Genomic DNA, 12,741 nt, shown 5'->3' with positions numbered 1-12,741 from the left:
AAGAACACTATGATACAGAGGGATCTGGGTGTTCTGGTACATGAATCACAAAAAGTTAGTATGCAGGTACAGCAAGTAATTAGGAAGTCAAATGAATTTTGGTGTTTATTGAAAAGGGAATAGAGTATAAAAGTAGGGAAGTGTTGCTGCAGCTGTAAAGGGAGACCATATCTGGAGAACCGTGTATAGTCTTGGTCACCTTACTTAAGAAAGAATTGCATTGAATAGGTTAAGAGAAGGTTCAATTGACTAATTCCTGGGATGAAGGGGTTAGCTGATGTGGAAAGGTTGAGAAGGTTGAGCCTATACCCATCAGAGTTCAGAAGGTTGAAAGGTGATTTCATTGAAACATGTAAGATCCTGAGGGGTCTTGACAGGATACATACTGAGAGGAAGTTTCCCCTTGCGGAGAAGTCTTGAACTAGGGGACACAGTTTAAAAATTATGTGTCTCCCATTTAATATTGAAGTGAGAATTTTTTTCTCTCAGAGGGTCATTAGTCTGTGGTATTCTCTTCTCCAGAGAGCATTGGAAGTTGGATCATTGAATATATTCAAGGATGAGTTATATAAATTAAAGAAAAGATAGAAGATTAAATAAATATCTTTTTGAACAGGTGTTTTTATGAAGGTAGAGAGGGGAACACAACACCCTCTCCAGCCATGACTCTTTGCTGGACATTGCAATTTCTTTGATGGGCAGGGTGCCCCAGATGGTCTCCAGACACCCTAAAGCCATGAAAACTCTGTAACTTTCTGCTAACCCTGGAAAGGTGGATGCACCTAAGTAGTTAGGTCAAGATGCGCTGTTTGTAGTTATTTAGGGTTGTTATGCCTGCATGTGCTTCCTATTTGCAAAACATTACTTCCTGTTAATTTAATTTGATAATGCTCCTGCAAGGTGTGTTGGGATGTTATTTACATTAATAGCACAACATAAAGACAAGGGGGAGATGGTGGTATCACTGAATTAGCAATCTAGAGGCCCAGACTAATGCTATGGGGAGATGGGTACAAATCCCACCACAGTGGCTGCTAGAATTTAAATTCAATGAATAAAATCTGGAATCAAAAGTTAGTCTCAGCAATGGTGACCATGAAGCTGATGTCGATTGTTGTAAAAACCTATCTGGTTCACTAATGTCCTTTAGGGAAGGAAATCTGCTGTCCTTACCTGGTCTGGTCTATATGTGATTCCAGACCCACAGCAATATGGATGAATGTTAGCTGCCCTCTGAAATAGTCTAGCAAGCCACTCTCTTCAAGGACAATTAGGAATGGCAACAAATGCTTGCCTTACCAGCGACACCCACATCTCATGAAAGAATAACATTTTGTTGTTAACTTTTCCATTCAAAATTCTTGACCCTAATATTTACAAAGATTCAGGAAGAGAGCAGAGGATTTGGGGGGGTGGGTGTGTTGATGGAGGGGCTGGTTGTATGGTAGGGGAGTAGCAGGAGTTATGGATTTCAGATGGGAAATGTGAAAGCAAGAGTTTCCCTCATGAAACTATCAGCGCGCCCGCTTTTAAATGTTTTCAGCAGGTTACCCACTTGGCAACCTGCCAAACTGTCAGGTGAAGCTGAATGTTACAGGCGGACCTGTACATTTCAGGGGAATTTAAACATCCTGGTGGAGGGAGTTGGACAATCATGGAGGTATGATTGTGTGGAGTTGAGTCTGTTGGGTCTGGAGGAAAGACCCCAGCTCCTCCTGGACCACAGGCAGTGCTGTAAATGCATTTACTTCATGCAATTAACTCTTCCCCCTTTTTACCTGCCATGTTTCCCAAGATCCAGGAATCTTGCCTCCGTGTGTTCAAAGTAAAATTTCAATTAAACAGAAGGCATGTAGCCTCCTTTAAAAATTTTAGAGACCAGCCTGTTTCCTTTAAGTGGATTGGCTGCCGACCCTACGACCCACCTCCATTAAAACTGGAAGGGGGCAGGTTGAAGGTGAGTTGGTGGTGTGTTCAAGAATTACATCTTTTTCACCTATTCACCCATCTTTAAGGGTTAAAATCAACTTCCCACCCAACCCCATGCCTTTATTTCCACATTTTTAAAATTCTTTTGTGAGATGAGAGCATCATTGGCGAGGCCAGCATTTGTTGCTCATTCCTAATTGGCTTTGGGAAGGGGATGGTAAGCTTCCTCCTTGAACTGCTCCAGTACATCTGGTATTGGTAATATCAATAATTTGTAATGAAAATTTCCCTGTAAACCTGTTACACTGTAATTACAACCTCCCACCAACGATAGTGCTGTAGTGCCTTGATTTTGTGTTTGCCTCTGTTCACCCATTAGCACAAAGAAATCCCTAAGCTCCAAACAACTTAACTTCTCTGCTTCTCAAATTACTATTTCACTTTAAATAGTCATATAAAATCAAAGTCCCATGCAAATGAGGTCAGAATGTGCCACTTTAAAGTGCAGATTGAAATATTTCTAGCTGCCCTGATTCAAATTTGCCCAGTAACTATCTCTACCATAGCAGATCAGTTTTTTTTTCCCTAGCTCCTTGGCCTGCAGAGAAAGCCTATGCTTCAAGCAATTAAACTCTAAACAATAATATCAAGTCAAGGTATTATGTTAAATAAAGACAGAATGTCTGACTTTAAAATGTAAATAGTCCAAGTATCCCGCAGTCTCTAACCCCATTTCACCTGAAGGTTGCATATGGTCTTGACTCCCAGTCATCATTGGCATGTGCATGCTGAAAACAGCAATGTAATTCGATGATGTCAAAACATGCCATATAACCCTGGCAGTTGTGGTGACCTGGAATGCATTACCTGAGAGGGTGGCAGAATCATATTCAACTGTGACCTTCAAAACAGAATTAGATATATACTCGGGGGAAAAATGCTGGTTCTTTCAAAGAACTGGCACAGGCATGATGGGCCAAATGGCCTCCTTCTATTCTGTATGATTGTCTGACTCTATGAGGCAATAATAAACACATACTAACCTGATAGTTTGCTAATTACATTTCTGTTGAGCTTCACAGCCACTGTAATGGTTAACCACAGACAATCAATAAGGTATAATTACATGGATAAGATTACTGGATTTGTCTTGAAGCTCTTATCCTTGCTTAGTTATGCACGGGTAAGCGACTGACTGCTTATCAGGGATGTTGGTATTGTAATTGCACTGTTCATCAAACTGCAGCTGCTTCAGCCACTAATTTCCCCAAGATTCATGCCTTCTGAGCTTTATAGCATAGTACTGTATCAAAATCTGTAAATACCTCCATTCTTGGAAACTGGTGTGTCACCTGCTAGACAAAAAAAGCTGAATGTAAATTCTAGGCTCTGAAAAAGTACATCAGATAATACATAGGAGGAACAGTATAGATTGTCATATGACTTAGTAAGTCTTTATGTCATTTTCCAGAATCAAAGAACTATCTGACATTCATGAATTAAGATTTTTTAAAATTATGCATATATTAGCAGTAAACACCATCCCTGGTTCAAAGTTGTGCACTACTTGTATAATGGAGGCTTGGAATCTATAAACGAAATTTTCAGATTTGACATTCTCTGCATGCAGATCCGTGAGTCAGAAGGGACATATGAGGAATTTAATCAAGAGGGTCATAAATTGCGCATACACTTGAGTTCTTGATACCTGCACCCAGTGTGTGCAACCGTGTGCTGGAAGTACTGAACACAATTCCATTTTGCACTTGCTGCCCCCAATAGCTAAGTAGTGAAAGCAGGGGATTAGTTAGGAGCTTTGGGCTTGGCTGTGGAATTGCTGACCTTGACTGGAATCATGCCTTCAGCTGAATGTGGGGCAAGTGGATTGGGGGACCTACACACACACATTGATGGTGGTGGAGAGGGTGTTGTTTTTTTGAAATATATTTTTACATTTGTTTTTGATCAACATGAGCTTGAGGTAGATGTCCATTACTCCTTTTAGGGAATGCAACAGTTTAGTCAGAAGCGCATATCTGTGACTAACAGAGATATAGACCAGAATTTTTCCCTTGTCGGGCGGGCTCGGATGAGCGGGCAGGGGTGGAAGCCCAGGAAGCCGCCCGTGATTGGCTCTGCTAGGTGATTTCACGCAGGCTGGCCAATTAAGTCCTGCCCTGCATGGATCGCGAGCGGCAGCACTGAGCATTACCTGTGCAGGCAGGGAAGGAGGGAGAGTGGGTCTGGCACACAGGTCGCGCATGTGTGCGAAAGATCGCTTCAATCTCCCTGAGGCAGCTCCATGCCTCATGGAGATTGAAGTGCTTTTTTAAAAAATTAATAGTGATAATAAAAATGTAATGAAACATGTCCCATCTTATGCGACTGGGTCACATGAGATGGGACACGTTTTTAAATTCAAAATAAAGTTTCTATTTAATGTGTATTAGCTTTAGGAAATCTTATCCCATTCGTTGATGAAGTATCCTAAAAAATGTAAAGGCCGCTTGGTTTTTTTTGCCTGCCCACCAACCGTAAAAAAGACCAAATAGACTGCACTTGGACGTGAGGTATTTTTATGACAGTAACAAGCCTGTATTAACTGCAAAGCGAAAGTCCTGCCAATTGTCCTTAAACATTAACTCAATTGAAGCTAAGATATTGGAAGCATATACAATACTCTAATCTCACAAACTTGCAGCCAACAGACCTTCCAATTAAAGACTGAGATCTACTGAGGCTCATATCTTGAGTTGTTATTCATGACCAGATGTGCTGTTGTTTTTTGCTCCCCCGGCTGTACTTTCTCTCAGACTTATACTCTCAGTTGGGTGTGTTGCTCGGTTGAGTTCCACTGGCTGATCACTGAGTTAGACCAGGTATTTAACTGTGTAACATTTCCAGAGTAAGTATCCAGGTAAGTCCCATGTATCTGGCCCAAGTCTCCGCCCTGAGCTTAGGGTCATAACTTTGGAGGAGTGTTTTGAGCTATGGAGATCAACCAATCGGAAGTTTAAACTTCCGGGGTAATTACAGTGCATATGTATGCATCTGGACTTCTGCAGGGCCCAGGTGTGCATCTCCCAACTCATGCCCCATCTCCAATGATCTGGAGACCGGAAGATCTGGGCCATTATGTTATTTAAAGACACACACACATAACGACATACATACATATATTATTTGTAAAATAAGTTGCGAGGCTTCATGTCACTTGGTGACTTATTTTTTGTATATACCACAATTTCCTGTCATTTTGACAGGGAAACACACACTGACACTTATATGAATGCAGGTTTACATTGTAAAAACTATCATTTAACTGAGGACATTGTGTGATCTTCCTGACTAGCTCTTGTTTATTTAAACTTTATAAATCTCTGTAGTTTAAATCTCCAATGTGTATGGGACAAGAGATTCTGCTCTATTTACAGTTTGTTTATTATTCAGTCAGTTGGCAATACTTGAAGACCAATGCTAAACAGTTAATGTAAATAGAGTTAAAGGTAATCAGATATATTTCTGGAAAAGAACTGATGGTAGTATATGAGAAAGTTGCCAAGTAAGGTTGAGATGAAACAAAGGTGGGTCTATAATCGTTTTATTTGTTCCTAAATGTATTGATGTTCTAAATATTTTTCACTGTATAAACCAAACCTTTGAAACATTTTGGGGGTGAATTAGATCACGTTGTAAACTGGACACAGGGAATGATACCTGTACAGGAACAGGTAAGCCTGGGGCCACATTCGCTACTGAGCCAGATGGCTGTGAATGTCTACTGCATGTCCATAAGCAGCTTACTTGCAAAGTGGTTTTTAAATTTTAGAATGTTGCACCACTGGCATCAGCCCTCAGGTAGGTCATTGGAGGAGGCGGGAAGGAAGACTGATCCAGGCAAGGGACAGACAATCTAGAGAATTGGGAGCCAATCAGAAGAGGACCGGGCTGAGGTTGGCACCAATTTTCAGGACATGCAGTGGAGTAGAGAGGAGCATTACTGCTCATCCCAACCACATAGTTAGACAAGTATTTTTTTGAAAATATGCCTTTTTGGTGTCAACCTTCAGGGTTAAGTCCAATGTAGACTTAGTCTTAATTATTCCTGAACACAGCCAGCCTGGTACCAGTTGAATTTAGGACTTCTGTATTGTGCATTTGCATATGCAAAAGAACGAATGCCTGTTTTAAGTGTGAGCTCTGGTCACCTATACTTCAACCTTTACCAATACAGCAGATGGTGCAATTGTAGCTTAGAATGTGTGTCTACCATATCAAGCATTTTGATACCCACTTCATGTCTGGGCCTAGAATTTGTAAGCCTATGCTAAAGTGGGTTGTTATGAATTTATAGGGGATCAACATTTGAGGGTAAAGTCCCTTGTTTTGATTACTCTGAGCAGGAAAGTTGTGAATACAAAATAAGAAGTCTCATTTAGTGCTTATGACCATATAATTATGAAGGAGACTTGGTGGAGCATAGCATTCAAACGCAGCATTCTCTTTAGTCTTATTTTACTCTTCATAATGCAAACTGAAGCTCTTAATGGTAAAGGCATTCAAGTGGAGAAGTACTTCCCATATAAAATATTCCTCTATGGGCAGAATTTAGCCCTTGTCAGGCAGGCAAGGGCGGTTGGGAAGAAGCCCACCATCCGTGATCGAGGCCGGACACCGATTTCTGGCCAATTAATGTCAACTATAAGTTTGGACGGGCAGCAAAAAATTTAAGTTAATTGATCCTTTAATGGTCTTAATAGGCCTGTTAATTGTCGGCAGGCACGCTGCCAATTCCCACGCTCGCCCGCTGACCGAACTATTGCGCGACTGTGCGTTGACGTCGGAACGCTCGCCCAATGTCAAAGCGCGTCGATTCACGCTCAAGCAAGTCAGGCGTGTGCCCGCCCTGTGAGATGAAAACTCTGCCCTATATATTCTAAATTCGTCTTGTGATCTGCTACTTTGTTGGAATTGCCACTGATTCTGTGACCTATTTTCAATCGTAAAGAGACTCGTATTTTGGGGTGAATTGGTGCATGGTCCCATTAAACCATAGACTAACATGAAAGATAATGGGCAGAATATTGCCGTCAGTGTGCGGGGGTGGGCCCGACATGCCACATGTAAAATGATGCGCGATGACGTTGGGCCATTAAAAAAACAATTAAAGTTGTTAACCACACTGCCCGTCCAACCTTAAGTCTGGTGGGCAGGCGAAGAGCCCAAGCAGCTTTCGCGTTTTTCAGGAAACCTCATCCACGGGCGGGAAGAGCTTTCCTGAAGCTTGTATAAAATAAATGAATAAATTTCCTTGACTTCACAACCATGTCCCAGCTCATGTGACACTGTCACGTAGGGGACATGTTTAAATAATTTTTTACTTTATTATTTAAAAACTTTTATTATCTACTTAATCTCCTTGAGACAGCTCCGTGCCTTAATTGGCCCGCCTGCGTAAAATGGCGATGCGCAGCCGATCGCGGGTAGCGATCAGCTCCACGCCCACCCCCGCCCAGCTTGCCCGACATAGGTAAGATTCAGCCCAATGATTTAGACCTAGCTTGATATTGATTTGGGGCTTGTGCACTGAGAAAATTTTGTTGACTGGTTTTGTTTATTCAGAAAATTTGTTTCTAAATGTCAGTAAGGGCATAGCAATAATTTAAGGCACAGAAGTACAACTTCCATAATATACCAATTGTCTGCTGTATCTTCAGTTGCAAATCAGTGGGAATCTTGTGGCATTTACACCATTTCTGCAGGATTTCCGCTGATCTTCTGGCAGGGTTATGGTTGGAGAATATCCGTGAAAATTTTACACCATATATCAGGGTAAAGCTGAGACAAGTGAACTCCATGGAGAAAATGCCCTTTGCTCAAAATCTAATTTGCGAACAGATCATTCCTCAGTGAATGTTGTTTCTTTGAGGATATCCATGCTGGGGAAAGTGAGCAATTTTCCATTTTTATCACTCAGTGTCGGAATTAACCAGTTCTATGTCAGGTTATAGTACAGCTCAGATTCAGTGTAGTTTCTTCTACTCTGTCCTTTCGCGGTTATATGAAGCAATGCCATGAAGATATTGTCTGTTCAGTATTCCTGGTGAAATTATTTATATGTCTTATTAGAATTTCCACAAATGCATTTGTAACATAAGAAGACAAAAATGTCTGTGATTTCCACAGGGGTTCTCTGAAGGGAGAACAAGAGCAACTGTAATTAGAGGCCATCCACCATTGAAAATATATAACAAAAACAGAAAATACTAGAAAAACTATGCAGATCGGACAGCATCTGTGGAGAGAGAAAAACAAAGTTAACATTTCAAGTCAGTATGACCCTTTGAGGGTCGAAACGTTAACTTTGTTTTTCTCTCTCCACAGATGCTGTCAGACCTTCTGAGTTTTTCCAGCATTTTCTGTTTATGTTTCAGATTTCCAGCACCCACAGTGTTTTGCTTTTATCTTATTGAAAATATATAGTTTTTTTTTGCTTACAAATCAATGTTTTAAATATTAAATTTGGTAGCATAGGTGTTTCTCTGTTGCCTACTGCAGGGCAAAGTCTGGAGTGTTCATCAACATGCTGGGTGCAGGAATGGTGTATATGAAACTTAACAAAAGAGCAATTATAACTTTCTATCTCTGCTTTAGGAAGAGCTTATTCAAAGACCCTGCAGCAAGCTGCCATCCCATTGCTTCCAAAAAGGCATTGTGAGGAGCGCTACAAGCAGAGGTTCACAGGAAGGATGCTCTGTGCAGGAAACCTACTGGACCACAAACGAGTAGACAGCTGTCAAGGTGATAGTGGTGGACCATTGATGTGTGAAGGAGCAGGAGGACACTGGGTTGTATTTGGTGTGACCTCCTGGGGACATGGCTGTGGTGTAAAGGATACCCCAGGTGTCTACACAAAAATCTCTACCTTTGTGCCTTGGATTAAACGTGTGACTAAATTGTAGGCAGCTGGGAGCCAAGGATATGCCAGGAGATTGGTGCTGGCTGCTGACTAAGCACATAATGGAGTCATCCAAATTCAATCTGCAACTACTTTATTGCGATGCCAAGAGCATTTCCAGAATTCAAGTAAAAATGCAGAAAAAGATCAGGCCCAATATGGTGCTTTTATAATTATAGATCACAGCAACAAATGAACTGTCTATCAAAGGGCTGACAAGCGTGTTTAGGAGAACTGTGCACCATCAACTTTTATTTTGTTGCAAATATATTGTACAATATAAAATGTAAAGAAATTTTTGATTTTGTTCTAATCTGGTGGCCTGTACTTTCCTGAACTGGGAATGCATTGTCAGAAATAATGGTGCTTATTTATTTATTTTTTTGTATCCTTTGCCACTCAATAGTGCCCCACTGTGGAGAGAAACTATATAACTACAGATCATCTGAGGGACTTCATGTTGTGCTCAGTATAATGTTTGCCCAGATTAGCTTCAGAAGTATACAGGGCGACTGTATTCTGTGCAATAAAGAGTAAGCTGCCTTGCCTTCATTCACCTTCGCACTATGAGGAGCAGGATAATTAATAAACATGGGATCTTTGGCTTCTTACCAAGACCCTTTCCTTTGGCTTGTGAGTTAACAAATGAATTGGTGACGTTTATGACAATGTCAATTCTCCAATTAATGCCGATAGTATTTATATCTTGAGTTAACTGAGAAAATTGCACTACCTTGTAATATGGGATTTTATTTTATTTTTTCATTTTAACAAAGTGCTCAAGTCTCAGGAAGAACAAATAGCTGGGAACCAGCATGAACCAGAATGTTCAGTCAAATAGTTACCTGCCCTGAGATTTTGTTGATTACTTGAAAAGTTGTATGAACTTGTTTCTGAATCGCTTGGCATGAAAAATAAGATATTGCTTAAAGATCATAAGCAAGCTATAAATAAAGATGCTTTGTCCAACTTTAATGGTTCGAACTGTAATGTGGATTGGATAAGGAAAGAAGATGCCTACAGATATCAGACACAAATATCAATTGGGTTAATCCCAATTTGCACTAAAAGGATTCAAGAATGGCAGGCCCTGCATAACCAGTCTGTAAAAAATGACTAAGGCAGCATATTGGTTATGGTACTTAGAATAAGAAGATTAAGGGTTCATATCACACCATGGCTGCTTGTGAAAATGAATTCAATAAACTTGCGTTGGAAAAGTGACAATGATAACTGCTGAATTGCACCAAAAGCCCAGCTGTTTTGCGAATGAAGGTGTGGGTTGGAGCTGCATTGCTCCTTTTGGGATCCATAGGACAGATTACAAAGTGATCGCAGCATAAACTGCCCATTCAACTTCCTATGAGTCTCCCCCCACCCTTACTCACCCAATCCTATCACCATAACCTTCTATCCATTTCTATGCTTATCTAGCTTCCCCTTAAATGCATCAATACTGTTCACTTCAGCCACAACTTTGTTTTAATAAAACTTACCTTTTGATGGTGGTCAGTAAGTAGGCCACAACCACCACTGAAGGATCTTGAGGGGCAGACCCAGAGCGTGCTGCACTCATTGGGATCCAATTTCACGATTGGTCCCTCATTTAAAAAGATATGGAAACACATTCACCATTTGTTGACTAAAGTAATTGGGTTGTAGAGAGGCAAGTAGGTACAGCTGAAGATCTGAAATTCTATCTGGTGAAATCACTGCCCGATAAGGTTTGATATGGTCATGGGGATGGAAGCTATGTCTGCTCATATTTCATTCTGAGCTGTATTGCTCACCATGCTATGTTATAAGAGTTGTTCATCTAGTGAGGGCTCAAATGTACAACTATCCAAAACCATTCTGGAGATTATACTCTTAAAGAGAGAAGGTAGGTAAGCTTGCATTGGGGCCCAGGCAGCTCCAAACTGACACACCTTGCAATGGAATTTCAACCAAGTACACCCTCTGTAGTGCACTGTGTGATTCAGGCAGGTCCACAGTATTCAGGGGGGTATTTGTTGATGATTGACCAGACTGACCCATGACCAAAACCTGAAGTTCTTGCACACTTCTTCCTCTGGTTAGCATTCTTCTCACTAGAAGTCCCATAATAATGAAAACAAATGTCTTCCTGCTTTAATGAATAGGGTGGTCCAGGTTAGACAAGCAACAGGAAGTTGACTTGTACTTTGTGGGGGTAAACTTGCTGATTTTAGCTGACTAAACTATAATAGTAATACCCATGTGTACACTCCTGCCCCACATGAAGAACAGTTCCATGGCCAGTGCTAATTCCATGGCGTGCTTCAAATCGATGTTGACTTCTACAAGTAAACAGTGCTGAATGGCGTCATCGTGAACTCCTCAAACTAATCAGTCCCGCAACATATCATTGAGTGTGTCTCTGAAGTTGCACTGGCCAGTCAACTGCTTCAACTTCACTGTATAACTTGCAATGGACTCTCCTGGGGCCCTTACTCTGGAATTAAACTTAAACCTCCGCATTATTATGGATGGCTGCAGCTGAGGAGATTGTATGTCTTGTTACCACATACACTCAAAAGGATTGCTTTCTGCTTCTCCTCCACGGTAATTTCGTTCTCCACAAAATAAAAACCAAGGCTCTCTACATATTGACTCCAGTTTTCCATAATTGCGTCGTAAGGATTGATTCTGCCGAAGAGTGGCATGACTGGTGAGTATTCTTTGCTTTTTTCTTAAGATTTGATGTACTCACGTTCACAAGACGAGGTGCAGCACCAGAGCTATTTTACCCTCGTCGCCAAATGAAATGACTTGATGTACCGGACAGGTTTCAACTTGAAACAGATAAATTTATTACACAGAGCTTTTCAGATGTTACATGCTTGAACCAAGTCCTTGACAAGAAAGTCCACCCCCGAATTACCCGCACTTTGAGTTCATTGGTTGGAGCTTCCAAGAACCATCATGTGACCCCTGATGGGCAATAGGAAAGGCTATACCTTTGATTACTACAATGTACTTATCTGTTTATGTGCTGTGCTTATAAAGGACTAGTCAGGCAGGTTTTCTTGAGTGAACAAAGTGTGGTAATTATGTTCTACATAGTCTGTAATATACCTTTAAGAATAATACTTGTTAAGGAAGATCACATGATCTTTAGTATCCAACAGGAGAGTAGTATGGCTGCCTCTGTAGATAGTAGTTAGTAGTGTAGAGATAGAGTTTGAAGTGAAAGCACATGTAGTTGCTGCTGAGTAGCTTTGTAAATAAACTAAAAGTTTTCAACTAAGAAGTGTCTGCTGATCAGTTCTATCAATAGTACCAACTTGGCCACCTCTCACAACAAACTGGCAACCAAGATCCACAGGATCTAACAAACTGGCAAAGAGGATCCATAGGATCAACAAACTGGCGATGAGGATAAAACAAATTTAACAGAAGAAATCAAGTGAAAAGAAATCGGCACTGTACCTTGCCCAGTAATTGTAATTAGAAGTCCTGTTCGAATCGAAGATGTACTTCCCTCTTAGAATGCCGCAATTTGGAAGAATTGATCCTTTTAATCCAGCAACAGACGATTGGTCTCATTATATTGAATGACTCACGTTCTTTTTCCAGGCGAACGAGATTATGGAGGAGGAGGGGCGAGCGATCCTCTTAAGTACGTGTGGGAATAAAGCCTGTGGCTTGATTCATTGTTTGACGGCACCTAGTGCCCCAGATTCAAAACATTTTGATGAATTAGTGAACCTTGTGAAGGGTCATTATCAGCCAAAACCCTCAGGAATGATGCAAAGATTCAAGTTTAACTCGAGAAATAGACCCCCCGGGAGACAATTGCTTGCTATGTGGCAATGAAGTAGTTAATGGAACAT

General features: G+C 41.0%; 1 protein-coding gene across 1 annotated transcript in view; it reads left to right on the top strand.

Moving 5' to 3' along the window:
• Positions 1-9,695, top strand: part of prss12 (serine protease 12) — a 245,954-nt gene extending 236,259 nt beyond the window's left edge. Inside the window, exon 13 of the mRNA XM_041180818.1 lies at positions 8,584-9,695. Within this exon, the coding sequence (XP_041036752.1) occupies positions 8,584-8,891 (308 nt within the window). The 3' untranslated portion in view covers positions 8,892-9,695. The remainder of the gene's footprint in view (positions 1-8,583) is intronic.
• Positions 9,696-12,741: the final 3,046 nt, after the last annotated feature.

This window comes from Carcharodon carcharias, chromosome 1 (genome assembly GCF_017639515.1).
Source record: "Carcharodon carcharias isolate sCarCar2 chromosome 1, sCarCar2.pri, whole genome shotgun sequence".
NCBI lineage: Eukaryota > Metazoa > Chordata > Chondrichthyes > Lamniformes > Lamnidae > Carcharodon > Carcharodon carcharias.
This window is presented reverse-complemented; position numbering and strand designations above follow the sequence as displayed.